This window comes from Varanus komodoensis, unplaced genomic scaffold (assembly GCF_004798865.1).
Source record: "Varanus komodoensis strain SLA01 unplaced genomic scaffold, ASM479886v1 scaffold32, whole genome shotgun sequence".
Taxonomy (NCBI): Eukaryota; Metazoa; Chordata; class Lepidosauria; order Squamata; family Varanidae; genus Varanus; species Varanus komodoensis.
Window position 1 is genome coordinate 9367251 of NW_025335798.1, and position 18816 is coordinate 9386066.

The 18816-nt window shown below is 43.8% G+C and overlaps 1 protein-coding gene across 9 annotated transcripts in view; it reads right to left on the bottom strand.

Annotated features, from left to right (window-relative positions):
- Positions 1 to 18816, bottom strand: part of CLASP1 (cytoplasmic linker associated protein 1) — a 222703-nt gene that overhangs the window by 130908 nt on the left and 72979 nt on the right. For all 9 annotated transcript variants that reach the window (XM_044438058.1, XM_044438065.1, XM_044438064.1 and 6 more), the window contains exons 4-8: positions 18371 to 18474; positions 17140 to 17231; positions 16948 to 17023; positions 7875 to 7972; positions 5711 to 5778 (exon numbers count right to left, since the gene is read on the bottom strand). In XM_044438058.1, coding sequence (XP_044293993.1) covers positions 5711 to 5778; positions 7875 to 7972; positions 16948 to 17023; positions 17140 to 17231; positions 18371 to 18474 — 438 coding nt within the window. The remainder of the gene's footprint in view (positions 1 to 5710; positions 5779 to 7874; positions 7973 to 16947; positions 17024 to 17139; positions 17232 to 18370; positions 18475 to 18816) is intronic.

The window sequence follows — 18816 nt, forward strand, 5'->3', positions numbered from 1 at the left end:
GCCAGCATGCAGAGGAAAACTATTCACTTAAACATCTCCCTGTGGACTCAGAATGGGCCTCCTGTCCAAGAAAGCACCTTGGACTATGTAGCCACCACACCGCATCTCAAGTAATACTTGAGAGAGAGGGCCCACGGGAGCCTCGATGGGGAGGGCTAAGTGTTCTGTCCACTGGGGTATCAGATGTCCTGAAGTGATTGGGGCAAAAGGCTTTCTTAAGAAACTTCCCAAAAGGGATGGGGATGAGAATATATGGTTGGGAAGTCACAGCTGTATCCGTTCCAAACCCCAGTTTTTACGCAACTGCAATTAAAACACCTGATGTGTGCTTCACTTTCATTGCACTAAGGATCATCAACCTGATAACTGCAGTACATCTTCACAGGACTGGTCCTAAATAATAATTTAAACACAACAGCTTTGGCTTCCTTTTACCTCTAATTAAACTTCTATACATTACACTTCAGCAGCAGACTAGCATGTAATTGCTGGTTTCCTCATGCTGAAAATATTTCTGCCAAAAGTAGAAGCATATTCTGAGTAATTAGAAGAAAGAGCTATCAAAAAAACAGCTTTCTAAAAGCCTGAAGTGAAGGAGGAGGAACATGCCATTTTTACATTCGGCGACTTACAGATAATTAATCACATAGTACACATAAGAACCACCAAGAAATGCAACATATAACTAGCTCTATTTTCTGGCTACGAAGCACTAAAAAGTCCTTCCTGTAACCTAGCAACTAGCTGCCTACCCACAAGATAAAATCCTCCTTCCTGTTATATAAAGTAAAGCCCACTTTAAATTTGCAATTTGCCCCCTCCAACTGGCATTTTATTTATAATAGTATTAAAGCTTAAAAACAAAGCCCCCATGGATAAGAATCTTAAAGCTGCTATTTCTTAAGATTGAGGGAAATGCTGATGCATGGTAATGAAGGGGGCAGGAAAGTGGAGAAACCCTCACAGTTAAAGATCCACTGATTCATCTATTTCAGGAGCAGGAATGGTTTACAATAATGTAGGCAGATTGACAACAAAACTACTTACACAAAATCAGAGACTCAAACCACAGCAAAGACTACTATCCATCTTCCCACATTCAGACCTTTTTGCCCCCCACAATCTGCTGGAATGACAGGAACCGCACCTTCAGTCATGCAAAAACAAACTATTCTTAGACAGATATATGCCATGGAAATCCAGCTCCTGACCAAGAGGTCTAGCATCTGCTTCGATCAGATGAACCAACACTTCTTCCAGAAACATCAGTTCCCGCTTCCAGAAATGCTGGCTCCTTGCTGTTCCCCTTTCCCTAATCCATCCCCTTGCTGAAGGACACTGACATCCCACACTCTGTTACCATGACCTTTCGGAGGGGGGGATCAGGGGGGAACACTGCAAGGAAAAGGGAAACATGTTCTAGAAATGTGGCCCTAAAGTTCTTGTCACAGAAGCCCCATTGCTATAGTGTCCTACGAAGCAGGCAGAAGCCTTCTAGAGCGGTTTGATGGATGCTCTAAGCAAGGCCTCAGCAGCAGGGACAAAAGAGCCTGTTCCTAGATAGTGTTGTTCTCCCCACACTGGTCTATGTGTGCATGCGGGTGTGTGTACATATCATTCTTGTTTAGTTGGTTTTGGCTTGGAGTCACCAGATAGGGCTTATCTCTGCCCCACACAATTGGTTCCACTCTATTCACTAGAAGCATTGCTTCCAGGATGTTATAGTCACTGAATACTAGCCAGTCCGGCAGTGGTAACATCCCATCAGGAACGACTGGGAAAAAGAAAACTTGCTTTTCTTTCAAATGCTGCTTCTGGAAAACTGACATTCTGTACAGGCCTGTGCCGGTCTATAACTACTTTCTGTTCCAGCTGCTTTCTTGGATATGGCCACTGAAAACCTTCATCAGGAATTCTTCACAAAAATTCACTGCTGTTCTTTTCAGATGAACTTATTGCTTAAATTTGTAAAGGGGTGAACTTTCTTTTGTCAAGACAGTATCTCCTTAATTTACAAACCACCAACACTGCATAAATTTGATTCAATTCAATAAGCACTACAGAAAAAGGAGATATTTACCATGACATCTCCTACAATCTGACAACTTTGCCAGTTTATTCCTCAGGCTCACACACACACACACACACACACACACACACACAAAATATACAAATAAAAGGAAGAACACTTTTACTCAAGTCAGCCATTAAATGTCACCAGAGAAATCCCGACTGAGTTCTTCTTAACTCACATGGATATATAAGCAACCGGGTTGAAGCAATCCACCTGGCCCAACTATTCTAATAGGAATGTAAGAGCCTAAGGATCAATATACCCAGAAGTAACAATTCAACCATGAACAGATATTCTCCTCCTATAAGTGAAGCACCTGCTTCCAGAAAGCAGAAAACCTCATGCTCAGTGTATCTGTCATGTTTTATTTATTTAACGCTTTTCTTAGCACTGAAGAATGTATCAAGCCAGCTATGCTGCCAAATGGGCTCCCGTGTCATGGTGGCCTGAAGATTCTTAGTCAGCCTTCCCCAGCCTTGTGTCCTCCAGATGTTTCTGACTGCAACATACATCAGCCCAACCAGCATGCCCAATGGTCAGAGATGCTAGGAGTTGCAGCAGGAACATCTGGAGAGTTCCAAGCTGGGGAAGGTTGTCCTAAGCTGACCCTCGAAAGTCAGGAACTGTGCCTAATGGCAAATATATCACTTTATAAAGCAAAAAAAACAGCAACCCTATTTGCACTGAGAGATTTAGAAGGTCAAGCTCAAATTACTTTGCAAAGCTCTTTTTCCTATGCTGCAGCAAATTAAACTGCCACAGCATAAACAGTGGCTCACAGGAGAAGCAAGTATGAGATGTCTTGGCTATTGCAGCTGCAAAGATTATGGGGCCTATTGCTTTTAGATAGTTATAACAGAAGCACAGCCAGTTTATAAATCTGAAAGTCTGAATATTTCTGCTGCTCAGAATAAAAATTATTTGAGCTAAGTGCCTTTTGCTCCACACATTTAAGAACTGCTCTGTTTGACTTTTCCATTTTGGTCACCACCAAAGCAGCTTCCAAGGAATAATCATGATGGCACCATTTATTACACATGCTATGAATGTTCAGAGATTCCATCAAATGGTACTACAAACTTATTGGAAAATTAGCTAAAATGAAGACAAACCTACTTTGGTCCTTTCCAAATTAGAACCCCTAAACTATGCCAAGGAAATGGATGCAAACAAAAGCAGTGAACTCTCAGTCATATAGCTGCTCTCTTACTCAGCTTAAAATCTGACCACATTCTTTCATAGAAGAAAAGCAGCCCTTGCTGCTATATCCAGTTTGGTTGTAAACGGCATGAACAGTAACAGCAATGCAGGGCGAACAGCCTAATAATTACAGGCTCCCTGCTGCTAAGGAGAAATATATTTATGTTAGAAAATACACCCACACAAAGGTTGGCAGGGGTTTGCTCTACATTGATAAAAAGCAAATAATTTCAAAATGAAAATTCACTCAAAGCTACCCTTTGGCGTAATCTAACCACAGTTAGACGCACATTTTAATAAGCAAATTTCCTCCCTTAGCAGTAATTCTTAAAACTTAATTCTTATAACTTAAAAAAAAACCTTCAAGACCTTTTTTTTAAAAAATGGCATCTCAGTCACTATGACTTTAAAAAGTGGTTTATTTTAGTTGTTCCTTGCTTTTCTTATCCCTTCCCTTTTGCTTTGCATTGTGTGAACCCACAAAAAGGCAGGGTTTCGCTTTTCACTATCTGTACAGTGCCTTGAAATATATTAGATGCTTTTCAAGTGACAGTCAACTCTTCCCATTGATGTCAAACAGGGCTGGAGCATGGCCGAACGTGCTAAGTTTTTCTTCCTGACTAGCACCATCATCACATCCTATAACCATACAAGAGGGTTGCTCCCGCTGGTCTAGGAGCTCATCCAAAAAGCTGCATATAAGGGGTAGGAAGGAATATCTGCAGTCTAGCAGACAACCCACGTCCATGGCAGGTGTTTTGAAAAGAGTTCCAGTGAGATGGTTGGGCAGGGGAAGAAAGTTATGGGGAGGGATGTAGTTTGGGAGCTCCAAATGATTCTTTAAGCTGTAACATCCTTCACAGTCGGAAGCAAGATTTTAAAAATGGGTTTAGACAATTATGTTTCCTGAGCCAAAAGGATTCGTTCACTCAGATGGCTTCAGGGACAAAGGAGAGAAGTTAACAGGCCTCAATGCTATCAGAGGACACTGACCACACTGAGCCAAGGAGAGAAATGCATCTTGCAGATTTATCCACTGAGACCAGGACATGAGGACTTTGGAACTTGTGGAGGGCAGGATATGTAAGTCCATCCTCACCTTCTGACACCCCTCACAGAGGACAAATGCCTTCACTTCTGTCTCTGTGCTTGAGCTGGGCATCTCCTACAGAGGTGTGATTGATGCACTTGGGCTCTCAGTTAGCTTCCTGGATTCAGGAAGCTTGGGTTGGGGAAGAGAGGAAAGACAGTCCTGACCTCCTCTTCCTTCTCCACAAAGCATTTTGCTGTCTTGACACACTTCAGAGAAGTAATTCAGACTTAGTGTTCTAGGGACTGAAACCTATAGATCTTAGCTATATGTACCAAGCCCAGAATAAGGATCTCATGTACATAAATCTGGATCATATTTGGCACCACCTGGAGAGTCTCTTAATTGCCATATTTAGATGCCATGTGTGTGTATCTGTATCCCACAATTTTTCCTGCACAGAACTCAAGACAGCTTACCTAATTCTCTTCCTCTCCATGTTATCTTCACTACAACATCCTGAGAGGCAGGTTAGGCTGAGTCAGCAACTGGCCCAAAGTCACCCAGCAAGCTTTATGGCTGGGAGAGGGAAAGAACCTGGATCTCCCAAGTTCTAACCCAGCATTCTAACTATTGTGCCATGCTAGCATTACCTCTATTCATGCCCCTCAGCTAGAACACAAAGGGAACTAGTAGTGGCATGATCTAATTCTAAGTAAGCAAGCAAATAACCTTTTTTTTATAAATTTCACAAGGCCACACTTCCCAAGAAAGTAGAGCCTCAGCTTATTTTTAACTTAAGCTTTCCTTAACAATAAACAGTTGTGGGCCTAGAGCAGAGTTTGAGATGACCTGATGCCACAGACTTATTGAAGCTAAGATGCTATAGACCTAATCAGCAACCAATTGACCCTGGGTTGCAGGACAAGCACAAACAGCTATTTGCCATTTTAGATATAACAGCAAACTACAGTTCACAATGTCATTACAAACCATGAAGTAACTAAGTAACTCAGTTCACACCATACAACAACCTGTAGTCTGTGAAATAGGTTGTTATGAACACGCCTCAAGAACAAACTATGGATTGTAAGTCTGGGCTCTTCCCAACAATCCACAATTCCATGTTCAGACATTCTGATAAATGTTGCTTAGCTCAGCAGAAGGTGAGCAACCAGCAGACAGCAGACTTGCTCATTCACAGTAACCCAGAATTTGAGCAAATGTTGGGTACCCATAACATGCAATCCAGGCCATCTAGTTAAATGCCAGGTTCACCTACCTGGTAAATTATTGGATTAGGAAATCATGACATCTATGTTTTAATGAAAAAAAATCAATATAGGAAAATTAGCTGCATTACTGTCCTGTTGGAAACAAGTAAGTGTAACAACAGTTCTACTTACCACCTGATCCTTGGATCATAGTTCCTGATTTCTGGACCTCATCAAATTTTGTAAAAATTATGTTCAACCTGATTTGAAAGAGGGAAGATAAAAGTGGAAAAGTCAGAACTCCAAAACTTCTGAGAATACACACTTCAGCCAAATTTCACTGACGTCGCACAAGCATCTTTGTGCCTATGCTTTTAATGGGAAAGAGATAGACCCTTCCAAACCTGCCCCCTTTTTGTCCACCACTGTGTCCTCTTTAAGGAGGATTTGGATAACTTGGCACAAGTTCAGAAAAGGCGAGCGAGCATGAAGAGAGAAAGTAAAACTAAGAGCTGTGAGAAATGGCTGAAAGAACTGGGCGTATTTGGCCTTGAAGGAGGATAAAACAAACAAAGCACAGTTTGGGGCAGGGAAAACATGGTGGCATTTTTCAGGTAGCCAAAGGGCTGTCATACAGAGGAGAGCCTCAGCCTGTTCTTTGGCATCCAGGATTGCAGAACATGAAATAAGGTTACAGGACTTAGGTTACAGGAAGGCAGATTTGGGTGGAACATCTGGAAAAGATCCTAATTGTCAGGAGAGTCAGACAATGGAACCAACTGCCTATGATGCTGGTAAGTTCTCTGTTGCTGGAGGTATTCAAGCAAAGACTGGACAACCATCTGTCAGGGATACTTTAAACCGGATTTCTGCACTGGGCAGGGGGTTGGACTCCATGGCCTAAGCAACTTCTTCCTTCACCAGGATTCTTTTATTAGTTAGTTATGTTCAGTGAGTAATAAAAAAGAAACAACCCTGAAAACTACGAAGTCCATCATCACAGACAAAGTTTAGTGCATTCTTTAATCTTAGCTTTCCTCTTTTAGAAGAGTCATATATAGAAGAATATTTATTAGATTTATATCCCACTTTTTGTGAGTACAACAAACTCAAAACGGCTCACATCCTCCTGCTCTCAATGTTATCCCGACAACAACAACCCTGTGAGGTAGGTTGGGTTGAGAGTCTGTGACTGGCCCCAAGTCACTCAGTTGGCTACATGCCCAAATGGAACCCCGATTGCCTGAGTCCCAGTCCCTCGCTCTTAACCACTCCACCACACTGGCTCTCACAATATCTCACAGTACGTCAGATTTTCACGTCTGATTATTTCCAAGCCCATTTTAGTGACTGAGTTCTCAGGACTCAGCAACCCATCATGGTGTATTAGCATGTTGTCTGAATCACAGGCTGCTCATTTGTGGGCCACGACCACCCTGATAACCCATGGTTTGTTGCAGGTGTTGGCTTCGTGTGTCATCCAAACCCAGAAGAAGCAACTCTGCTGTAGCTGCAGGGAAGCACTGAGCTTACCCAGCCCACCTCCAGCGACAGCCACTCCAGCAATCCTCCTCCATACCAACTACAGATGTCATGCCACGTATGTTCCAATCAAAAAACCCCCAATCAGCCCTGTCAAAAACACTTTTTAAAAGGAAGCCTGAGCTATCAAAACTTTGCACCCCCATAAATGAAGTGGCTTGTAATTTCCCATTTTTTGATGTGCTTAGAATCTCAGGAAGAGTTGAAAAGGTGGAAGATACTGAGAACAAGCTGGTCCAACAAAGGAGCAAACCAAAAACCTACAGGAACTTCCTGGGAAGCAATCCTTGGGTACTCTGAAAAAAGAAAGGGAGGGAGGGAGGGAGGGACAGAAGGGGGAAGCCGCAGCAACTGCAAAGGAGGCCATAGTCAGTGTGTGGAGAGCTGACAAGATGGGTCCTATCAGAGAATTCCCTAGGATGCCCATGAGAGGACTGAGCGGGAAGGAGAGGGTGAAATAACCCACAGTGAGCTTGGCTGTCTGTCAGTCCCAGTCTGGGTTACTTCACCAATAACCCACATGGCATATTTATTTGCAGGATGGGTTGCCATGGCATGTGAACTCACCCATTCTAAGGCTACCAGATAAAGCAGATAAGGTACCAACTGTGCTTAACCAAAGCCTCATAATCAAGATCTGCTGCAGGTTTTTGAATGCTAGATATGATGAGTTTCAGGGTCTGACTAGTCAAAACATGCTGCCAATAAGAAGCAATGTGAGAAATTCATCAGATGCTTTGATTCAGCAAGAGAAAAAAGGAAAGTGGACCCGAAAACTAAACCAAAAAATCCAAAAGAGAAACTCTTCACTCACCGAGACTGTGGCAATCCTTTCTTGCTGAGATCAGCTCTTACACGTTCACCTACATGTCTGTAGATTTCTACTAGGCTATTTATTGCTGCATCACGAACCTAATAATTCAAAAGAAACAACAGGATAAAATAGCTTTACATATACACGGTATATCAATGAAAACCATTGGCACTGCCATGGTTCCTGTCAAGGTCAAATGCAGGTATGCTTAGTCTCTGGAGACCATTGCTGCCTCTACCACCCTGGGTCTGCGTGAACCTCTTTCGCATTCCTACATGCAGCCACGCAACAGCAACAGTTTGTAAAAGGCTGCCAACTAAACAAATTCAGAGGAAGTAGCTCTGTTCCCCAGGACTGAGCATCCCATGGCGCTGAGGCTGCAACACTGCCATCATCTTGGGAGCGGGGCTCAGATTTCCAGCCCCGCTCTACCTGGCAACCACTGCGGAAGCCACCATCCCAGCTGCTTCCTGAAGTCACAAGGGGGCGTCAAATTGAGACGAGTTCCAGTAGATGGAGAGAAGACAAGAGGGGCCAGAAGGTGAGCAATCCAATGGCCCCTCCAGCACTACTCCTCCAGTGATCACAGCCCTGACTAAAGGAAGATATTTAAAAGGAACACAGAGAGGCAAAAACCACTTGCACCTCCTTTGCACACTCCCAGTAACAGTCTGGCAGGGCACTGGGTACACCAAAGGCTCTGGGATGAGCAGCTTCCATCCAACCAGGATGCAACCCATTAGACCTTGTTTATTTCCCTTCAGAGCCTGAAATGCAGTTTCTTCTGAACACAAGATATTTTTTAAGCATATTATGTGCGCGCACACACATAAACATCCCTCCATGAACCACAATGGAATACAGCAGTCAACAAATAAAAACATTTTTTTTCTGCCCTGGCATATCCACAAACAGAAAACAGCAACTCAGTGACAGCCATGACACTCCTACACATTAGAAAGAAATAAGGAATAAATCTGTGTTAATTAACTGTACAGGCTTCGGTCGATTGAGTAATTAAATCTACATCCATTTGTGGAGGAATAAACAATAATCCTGAAGAAAATAAGTCACTCTGTATCGACCCAGTGTGCAGAAGACTGAGCAGAACTCTTGCTGGCATAACAGAGCCTTTCTGGTCCCTCATCGCTAACGCACAGCCCCCGGAGTCTCTCCTGGAGCAGTGAGGAATGCCTCATGGGGGCTACGGCAGGATGGGGACATGTCATGAGTTGACGTTCCTTCTACGTGCATTCAAAAGCCACAGACCATTTTCCTTGCAAAGCATTTGTTATTGACAAAATGCACAAATTGCCCAGGATGAATCTCTGGGCATGCACAGAGCGGGTTGTTGAACCCAGTCAGATATTCACCTCCAGGAACCCTCCTTATGAGCATGCCCTGGCCCCATCCCTTCGGGCCACCCTCCTCTGCTGACCGCATCATCAGGTCAAGAGCTGGGGCTGCCTGGTCTGTGTCTGAGAAACTCCCGTGCTCAGGGCCACCTCCCTTCAGCTGTGTATCTTGGCTATCCCCAGGAACTGCCTGTGCTGCTGGGGAGACTGGCCCTGTGATAAGTGCCTTGCCTGACCCAGACTCCCAAGGTCCCTCCCATTCTGCTTCACGTTCTGACTCTGACGAATCCCAGCCAGGGGTCCTTGAGATCAAGTGCCCAAAGCAGCCAACCTGCTCACTCCCAACAGGAAAGGAAGCCTAAAACAATCAGTGGGGCTGCCTTGTGTAAGTGGACATTCTTTCCCGCTTCAAAAAGAGAGTGCTGGAGCTATTTCTGTTTTAAATAACAAATGCCATAGTAGGTACAATTTAAGAAGGGACACTTCCCACCTGTGTACTCAAAGAGATGGGGGTGCAATGCCTGTCCTAAAAAGATACATACCATTTTTTGTACTAAAAACATATTTGAAACAAGTCTGTTACTCAAATAAAGGGAGGCACCTTTTAAAACTACCCTCTATCTACCTCCCTCCCTCCCTCCCTCCCTCCCGCTATGCAACCCTGCTTAACCCTCCAAATAAAATTCTGTACCTTTACACAGATGGCAACCAGGTGCATCTCTTAAGGGCACTGGGTAGCAAAACATTCAAAATGTATGTGCCTCTGGAATAGCCAAATGCAGACTAGGTTACATAAACCCAGAAAAGAAAAGATCTGCATTCTATGGCCAAAAGCAACTTCAAAGCCGCTGGCCCTGTTTGTTGTCAGGCTTAAGCATGGCCTGGTAACTTGGGCTCACTTGCCCCCCACTCTCTGGACTGCTCCTGAGGTGCCGGGAGGAGCTCAGCAGCTTACACTTCAGCCTTCGGCTAAGCAGGGTTTGCCATGTCATCTGGACCCAAAGCTGTGATCATCGTCATCAAGGGAAGCGAATTAACAAGCTAGCTTTCAAAACCAGGGTTTTTAGTGGGCTTAGTTGAAACAGCCCTAGTGCAGGCTGACCACTTCTTGTCATTGTAGACAACAGGCCGAACCGCAGGTACTCAAAAAGAGAGGCAGAGCTCCTGAAACCCTCCGGCCAGCCACGTGAGGCGAGGGGAAGCGTGCACTGCGGTCCAGGCTCTTTTTGGCTTGCCCTGTGCCAACCACACTTTTCTGCAACATGCAAACTCAGCTGCTCTCTCAGAAACCACTGCAAGAGATCGGATTGCAGTACAGCTTCCGGCTAAATACATGGATGCATCCAGGCCTGCGTTTTTACAAGCAATCTTGCCATAAACCCAGTTCTGAAAGAGCACCTCTACTGTGCCATCCGGGATATCGGACGCATGCACAGATTTAGAGTTCAGGCTTATCTCTGCCTTGCCCAGCAGTCTTGTCAAGGCATTAGCTGCAGCACTCGTGCCTCCCACCTGAAACCAAAAGGTGCATATTACTGCAGCTGCCTCCCCCAGCCTGTTGCCCACCTTTCATTTGGGACTACAGCTCCCACTGGCATTGATCGCTGCATGCTGAGGATAACGGGAGCTGCAGTCCAGACAACCTGGAGGGGAGCAGCTTGGGAAGGGTAAAATACAGAGACCATTTCATTTTGGGTCTGTGATCAGTACTTTCTGAGCTGGTTCAGATACAGGCATGCTTTGCCCACCACACTAAGCCAGGATTTAATGCTACAAGCACAAGCTAGGATAAGCTCAAGTGAAGCCCCATACCTGCAGGCTCCCCCTCCCCCTGCACAATTCCAGATTTGGATTTCTTGTTACCCAATGCTGGCTTGCTATATCTGAACCAGAACTGATGATTTAAAGCCAGTTCTCGTCAATTGCAAAGCAAGCCCACTTCAGACCTGTGCAAGGCAGAGCTTTCAGTAGTGCACTCCATTCTGAGAGCTTGCCACTAACCAACAGTATATAAAAGCTTAAATAAAAAAATTAAAAATAAACAAACCCTGGACCATGTGGCAGATTTAACAAATTACTAAAAGATTCTTTTGATTCATGATTCTTGTTCAAAAGTAGTGAGGAGCCAGCTTGCATGTAAGCTGAATCAAAATCCATCAGGAGAGGCACCTGCGGAGTGCATGAGCTCAAGATATCACCTGGACTTGTACTACCTTGTTCCCATAGTGCTGAACACTGGCTTAGGGTTACTTGTGAACCATGCCAAAGCAATGGGATACTTTCCAAATTATCTCCCCAGCGTATGGCACATCTTTGAGAAAGCACAAGTTGGACTGTGTGTAGAAAGAGCCTGAAGCTGTTTCCTGAATGTCAGTTGCATGCTATTCAGAGCAACAATAGCTCATAAAACAACTGCAGGATGACTCCATCTAGTTTAGTTTATTCCAAGCTTTCACCAAACAATCCCACATGCCGGAGTGAGGTAAAAGCAGCTCATCAGCATGAGTAAGCCAGGCCGGGCATTTCTCTAAGGCAGCTTTCCCCAACCCAGGGATCTCCAGATGTGTTCGACTACAGGACTTATTCTCCCCAGACAATCTCTTCCGAGCTTTCCAAAGCAGAAGCACTTTGGCCACCACTGAAGCAGATTAAAAATACAAGCAGAACTGTAGATTTTTCTTTGCAAAAGTGATCACATCACGATTGACTTTATCTGACTACCAACACGGACTCCAGGACATACAACAAAAGTCTGAATGTCCCAACTGCAAAATTGCCTTGGATTAAACAGTAGCCTGGTAGCTGAAGGTGACAAGTAAAACCAAGCCAGTGAGTGAACCAGCTGATGGAGGATGAATGGAGCACCTCTGAGCTACGTGTAGAAACTGAGTGAACTGGGAAAAGGCTGAAAACACACAATCCCAAAATGGAGCGAGCCGTTGCAGGAGGGATTGTGCTCTAAGTTAGGTAGATCAGGCTGTTACAAAAAAGTAACAGTAATTTCTCTGTGCTTGTTTACAAGGCTGCTTTAAGCAAAGCAAAGCAGCCTTCCAACCCTCATGGTTACAGCAAGCTTTTTGATAGTCTTGATAAAAGTTTGTATTAGAGGGCAGGAAAAAAACCTGAACATTCTCCATCTTACACATAGCTCCAGGGTCCCAGATTGGGAATGGATCACTAGTGCACAAAGTGAATGAAAAACAAAGCAAAACAGAAGTGAAGGCCATCTATGCCAAGAACTGCAGTGGTTGGCTATTTATTTATTATATTTCTATCTCACTTTTTCTCCTCCAAGGAACTGAAGGTGGGCAAGGAAGCCTGGAGAAAGACTCGGCAGCTCTATTCTAGGCTACTGTTTGAAAGGTGTTTCCTTGCTGGTCTTTCTTCTTCTTTTGGACAGAGCTTAGTGATTTGGCAGCGTGAATTCCTGCTTAACATACATCAAGTCCCAAATTCAGCATCCCACCCTAGACTCAAGTCTTGAACCTGGATCATCTAGTCTTCCTTTCACCCTTACTTTTGAGAGTTTAAAATTCACTTGCAATTAAGAGTTGCTGGTGACTAGAACACTTGTATTCTTCTCTGTGACCATTAACTGGTCTTAAGAAAGGAATAATTTTAGTGACTGTGAGCTTAGACAGCCTGTGGCTACCTCCTTTTGAGTGCTGTTTTTAAAATCAGATTAAAGACCAAAATTCACACTCAAGCATTTCAGACCACATAAGCAGAACTTCTAGGCCAAAGACCCCTGGCTTCCTTCTTTGCAACAGTGCAATGTTTGCTAAGCAACCTGTCATCCTTCTTCATTCCCCACAGGCCAAATCCACATCCATCCCATCAGCCTTCCTTATTCAACCTCTCCTCACCGTCCCAACCCAGCTTGCCCACACTCCTCTTCTTCCAGCCCCATGATTCAGCATGGCACCAGGCCATCCCATCTCCAAGGCAACAACAGATAAAGGACAAGCACCATGCTGCAAGCCAATAGGATGGTCCAAATCTCAAGGCATCTAAGGGAAGGGACGGAGCATGTGGCAGGCCGTGCATGTGGAAAGGTGCTTTGTGCAGCCTCCCCACGAAAGACTCACCCCTGCTCCTTCAACTGTCACTATCTAAGTGCAACCGCTCATTGGCAAGGTTCTGGAATCTGGCTCTCTATGGCTGCCCTTCAGCATTCTACCAACTACCGACAGCAAGCTATGAATGTTGGGTTTCACATTTCCTCCACTCAACAATAGCAAACTGGTTTACCCACAATGCCAGAAAGGTAGCTCTGAAGCTAGAAAGATTACAGGTTGCCGTATTTGTGAACCAAGTTACTGGAGCCACCCCTGGATGTCCACACATTGGTAAGGAGTCATGTAAATGGAGCGCCTGTGTACAGAAGGATGCACCATTGCATTTTCTGAGATCGGTAACAGCAACAGCTTCTAATAAGTTGCATATGTTTTACCAGTGTTTCCTTCATACAACCAAACTGCATAATCTGCACTGTTAGTGAACCTGTGTGATATTTGTTTCATTTCTTCTCACTGGATAGTCTCCCAAGATGATTGTGAAGAAAGTATGTTGGGATTTCCCCTCCATTAGTCATCACATTATGCTTATATTAAACTTGACTAAGGAGAATCGGAAACAAATTTCAGGATTTTAATATTTATTCATTATACTATTTATTTGTTTTTGGCATCCACTTGGAGTACAGCTCCTTCTCTGTGGATCTCCCTGCCTATTCTGATGCCAGGAAGGTGTCAACTTTGTCTTTTGCACCTGCTAAAGGTATTATTATTTAAAACAAGACTTCCCTGAGCAACCAGCCCCTGGTTCATTGGCACACTGTGATTTAAAATATTTTTATTCTGTAGTTTTATTCTTTTAATTGCTAGTTTCTCAGGGATCTCATCAGATTTAAAGGGACATATACATTTTATAAAGCAAACAAATATAATATCAAAGTATTTCAGTAGGTCATTTCAGATTTGGTCCATTGTCTTACTAATGGCCAAAGCATGTCCTCATGCAAAGAAAAGCCCAAACCTAATTCAATTTTAAGCCAATGCTGCTTTCTACTTTCAACCAACAGGGGGCAGTGCTGACTCACAGTCCTGGCTCTGCAGTTCGGATGTCAGAGCCCTAGAACAGAAAAGGCTGTGACAGAGAGATACCCAAGATCTGACAAGATTCTGTGCCCCCCCATCCCCCCCATCCAGCAAAGGCCAACCATAACCCCTGCTAAAAGAATTGCCCATGTGTTAAATTGGTAGATCACTGATTTAATTAACATGAAGTGGTAATTTCCCACAGTATAGAAATCCGAGATGTTATGATCTCTTGGCATTATTGGCAATAGTAAGAAAACAATAATACTGGGAAAATAATACAATTTTCTGGGGAAATGGTATAAAAGGCATCATATGGGACTGAGGCACAGAAGGCCTTGCCCATAAGAAAATTCACATTGCTGGGAAAAACACCTATTGCTCTGTTCATTCCAAAAAAAGAAAGAGAGAAAAGGTGCGGGGGGGGGGGGCACAAAATAGGCCACCTGTCTGATATTAGGCTACCACCCAAGGGAGAAGAGGCATGTGTATATCCTCTATTATTATCCTTAAGTGGCAGCACTTAACTTTTTCTAAGCACTGAAAAGTCAGAAATAGGCCCTGCTCAGGTGCCCACAATCTAACAAAAAACCAATACAAAGGGGGAAAGGAATGGAGAAGAAATGCAAGCATGTGTACTATTTAAGTGGTATTCATTCTATTTATATCACTCCTTCTTCCAAAAATATGGCACTCAAGGCAGCTTGCAGAACCAACTAAAAGTGATTAAAAATACATCAAAATGCAACCCAAGCGTAATGATCACAAAAAACAAATTTATTAAAAACAACTCCCTGCCTTCCATCAAACCCACTTACAGGCCATTTCAAAGCAGCCTTTGTCTCCAAATGGAGGGAGTTAACCAGCCTCCTTTGGGAGGGGATTCCGTAGCCTGGGAATGGATACCGAAGAAGGCCCACTATATGGTTGCCAGACACACCTCTGAAGGCAGCAGTCTGGAAAGAGAGGCCTCTCCACGAACTGACCGGGCTTGTATGAGGGGCTGTGGCCTCTCGGGTTGCTGGTTCCAAACCATGCAAGGCTTTACAGGTCCTAATGAGCAGTTTGGATTCTTCCCAGAGACAGAGCAGTAGCAGTGGAGCTGTTCAAAAAGGGAGCTCAATGCTTCCTGTAATCAGCTACAGTCAACAGTCTGGCTGCAGCATTCTGGATCTGCTGAAGTTCCCGAGTATTTTCCACAGGCAGCCCAACCCAGAACATGCTACAGTTCTCCACAGAGGATGTAAGGGGGGGCTGTGTGATACACAGCTGCTTTTCCCTGGCTGATGGAAGCAACCAACATGGTTCCTGAGAGGCAGGAGATTCATGCCCCTTGGCAGAGGTCAGAGAGTGCTTTACAGACTCCTCAACATCCTTCGTAAGGAAGAGCTCTGTGAAGCTTGAAAGCATACACACTTCCAGGGGCAAGAGTTGGTTAGCTAATCAACAGGTGCCAGCTTATGCTTGCTCCTTCAATGAAATGCTGGACTTTGGCCAGTTTGGCCAAAAAAACAGATTCAAAAGTAGCTGCCTATTGTAGCCCCAGTCTCCACATCAGGCATGGAACTGAAGTTGGGCACAGTGCTTGGCATCCCAAGTATCTCAGCTTTCTTTTTGTATAAATGTGTGTGTCTTTAGCCCAAAAGGATAAGAAAAAAGCATGTGAACAACATGTAACATGATCTCTCTCTCTGTTAAAGGTCTGTGGTTAAGCATTCAGGAAGGAGAGCAAGAAAGCAGAATTTGTGTGTAGCTCCTTTATTACCTCGCATTATCTGCAGATGCAGAATAAACTATGCCACTCATATGTACATACTTTTTGGATGTTGCAGAATACATAATATGTGCTATATTATCCACACTGCAGTATAATAACTTGCATCCTTCCTGCACGTACTGACTTCACAAAACCACATTCACCTCATCTCAGTATGGGGGTAGACCCTGCGATTTGAAGACTTCACTGGAAAGCAGTCTTCCTCACCCAGTGCCTTCCAGATGTGCTGCATTACAATTCCCAGCATGGCTGGCTGAGGGATGCTGGGAGTTGTCGTCCAACACATCTGCAGGACACCCACCTGGGGAAGGTGGTCTTTGGAGTTTGTTCCCTGATGAGCTCCTCTTCTCTGCCCCAGTATGCAGCTTTAGTATTCTGGACCCTGTAACACAGTTTACATGATAAGCCCTCCTACTACTGTGATCTCACTCAACATTGCCCCATAAAATACTTGTAGCAAGTTTTACGGCACTACAGGTAAGTGGGAAAGCTGTGCTTTCCCCCAAGGGAAATGTGTTTCCATTTGCCTCCATTCATTCCCAGTAGAAGCCAAACTTGTACAGCACGCAGATATGAAATTAAATCTTCACTGAAGGTAACTGAAGCTTCATTCATACAGTACGTCCAAGACTGGCACTGTAACATCAGAACAAGAGCAAATATCATGTTCCAAGTTCAACAGATGAACCATTTCAACATTTATTATACCACAACTCTGCCAACCAAAGCATTAAAACTTTCCCAGCCTTATATATTTCCAGCATGTAATGTACCTCTATCTCCTAAATTCAAATAAGTTTGAATTTAAAAACCCTAAACCTTATCCACCACCGTTATCTTACCTGGCTGTTTGGATCTCCAAGTAAATTACATATATGTGGCACAATCTTACTCAGTGTTAAACTCTGAGCTCCAGATCTAAAACAGATGGAGGGAGGGCAGAAGGTGGAGGAAAGAAAGAAAAAATGGATTGAGTATTAAAAATATAAAATTCTGAATGCAGATATCAAAATATACGGTCAGGTCCAACTTACGCATTGAGCGTTGCAATAAGGCAGAGGCAAATTCCTTCTCTTGTCCGGAAATTCTTGTGTTTGAATCCTCCCAAGATCCTGTCCCACACATACTGTGACAAAGATACAAGGAAATAAAGAGAAAAACATGACCCAGACCCCATCCAATTTTACATTTCTTCATTCTGAATAATCTGTGGTCCCTGAAGGAGTGTAAATGCATGCAGGGAAGCAAGCGAATGCCCAATGATAAAGGTAAGGGTGCGAAGTCCATTACTAAAATCATTCAAAAGATATTTTTATTGACTGAGTAGGTGGGGTTTGCAGCCACTTCTCATATTGCCTTTAATTACTTGCTGCCTGACCATTCAGAATGATGTGCCCTGAACATCCACTCACAAAAAGGCATCTGAATCTCTCTCATATAGTTAGGATTTACTATACTGATAAAAGATGTCTTTACAATGCAGTTAGGACATCCCATGAACAGGAAACAGCAAGCTTAAACCAGGCAAAAACCCCAAAACCCCAAACTGGGGGCAGAATATTCAAAACAGCTTCAGAACATGCAGACACTGTGGCTTGACCTGTGATTTGTGGCAGTTATATCTGGACAACCTCATTGCAGAACACTGAACAATTAGCCCAAATCATAGAGCACAGCAGTGGGAGCTTAAGCAACCTTGCATCCTTCGCCCACCAGGTTGACAAAATAACCCTCTGCAAGTTTATGTATGGATTTCAATAGTGCTTACTTCCAAGTAAGTGTGCAGAGGACTACAGACTTAATAGGAGAAATCAATGAGAGCAAGCATCTCTTGATAAGACACAGCTCATTTATTTTAAGGATTTTTATAGCACAATGATCAGAAAGTTTATTCAAAATAAATACACAGGGCTTCATGCATTCCCTAGCTTCTTTCAGATCTTGCAAAGATTCTGCATTACAATTCCTCTGGTCACTTCAGCATTCAACCTTATTTCAATCTGCAGCACCCATCCTACAAGACATTCACAACGCTTTTCCTCCGGTTTGCCCCTATTTCCCCATTAGTGTTGAGAAAAATACTGCTGCTCTCTTTTATCTTATTCAAATAAGATAAATGTAGAAGGTGACATTTGATGCAAAGGAAACGCCCAGGTTATTTGAAAAGGAGAGTTAATTAAATGGTCACAATTAAAAAAAAAATGATTTCCCAAACCCTGGAACCACTTGCTTGTATGGCAAAGCTACAGATTTTGAAGGACTCACCTGAGGGTTAGCAGCTTGCTCCATGATTTTTAGCAACAGTGCCTGATCCTGCTCTCTCACAGAGTCTTTTGAATCTCCCAGCCTGTCAATTAAACTAGGTAGCACTGGAGAGGGGCGGGGGGGGGGGGGGGGAGAAGACCGATGAGAAGAGACGCTATCAGGAGACAGAGCAAGAAATACAGATGTTACAAAAATGCTACCCACCCCCACCATGTAAACCCTCACACATGTCTCAAGGTGACTTGAAAGTTAGGTCATAGAAGCTATTCATGCAGAAGGAATAGATGCTTACCTTGAGCAAAATGCTAAGAACAAGAGCATCGTCAATGTATACATACACCAAAACCAACATGATTTTATCTTCATGACCGTTCCAAGAAAGGTTGGTCACATTTAAATGTACTTACCACATGAATTAAACCATCCACATGGAACAACAGGGGCCA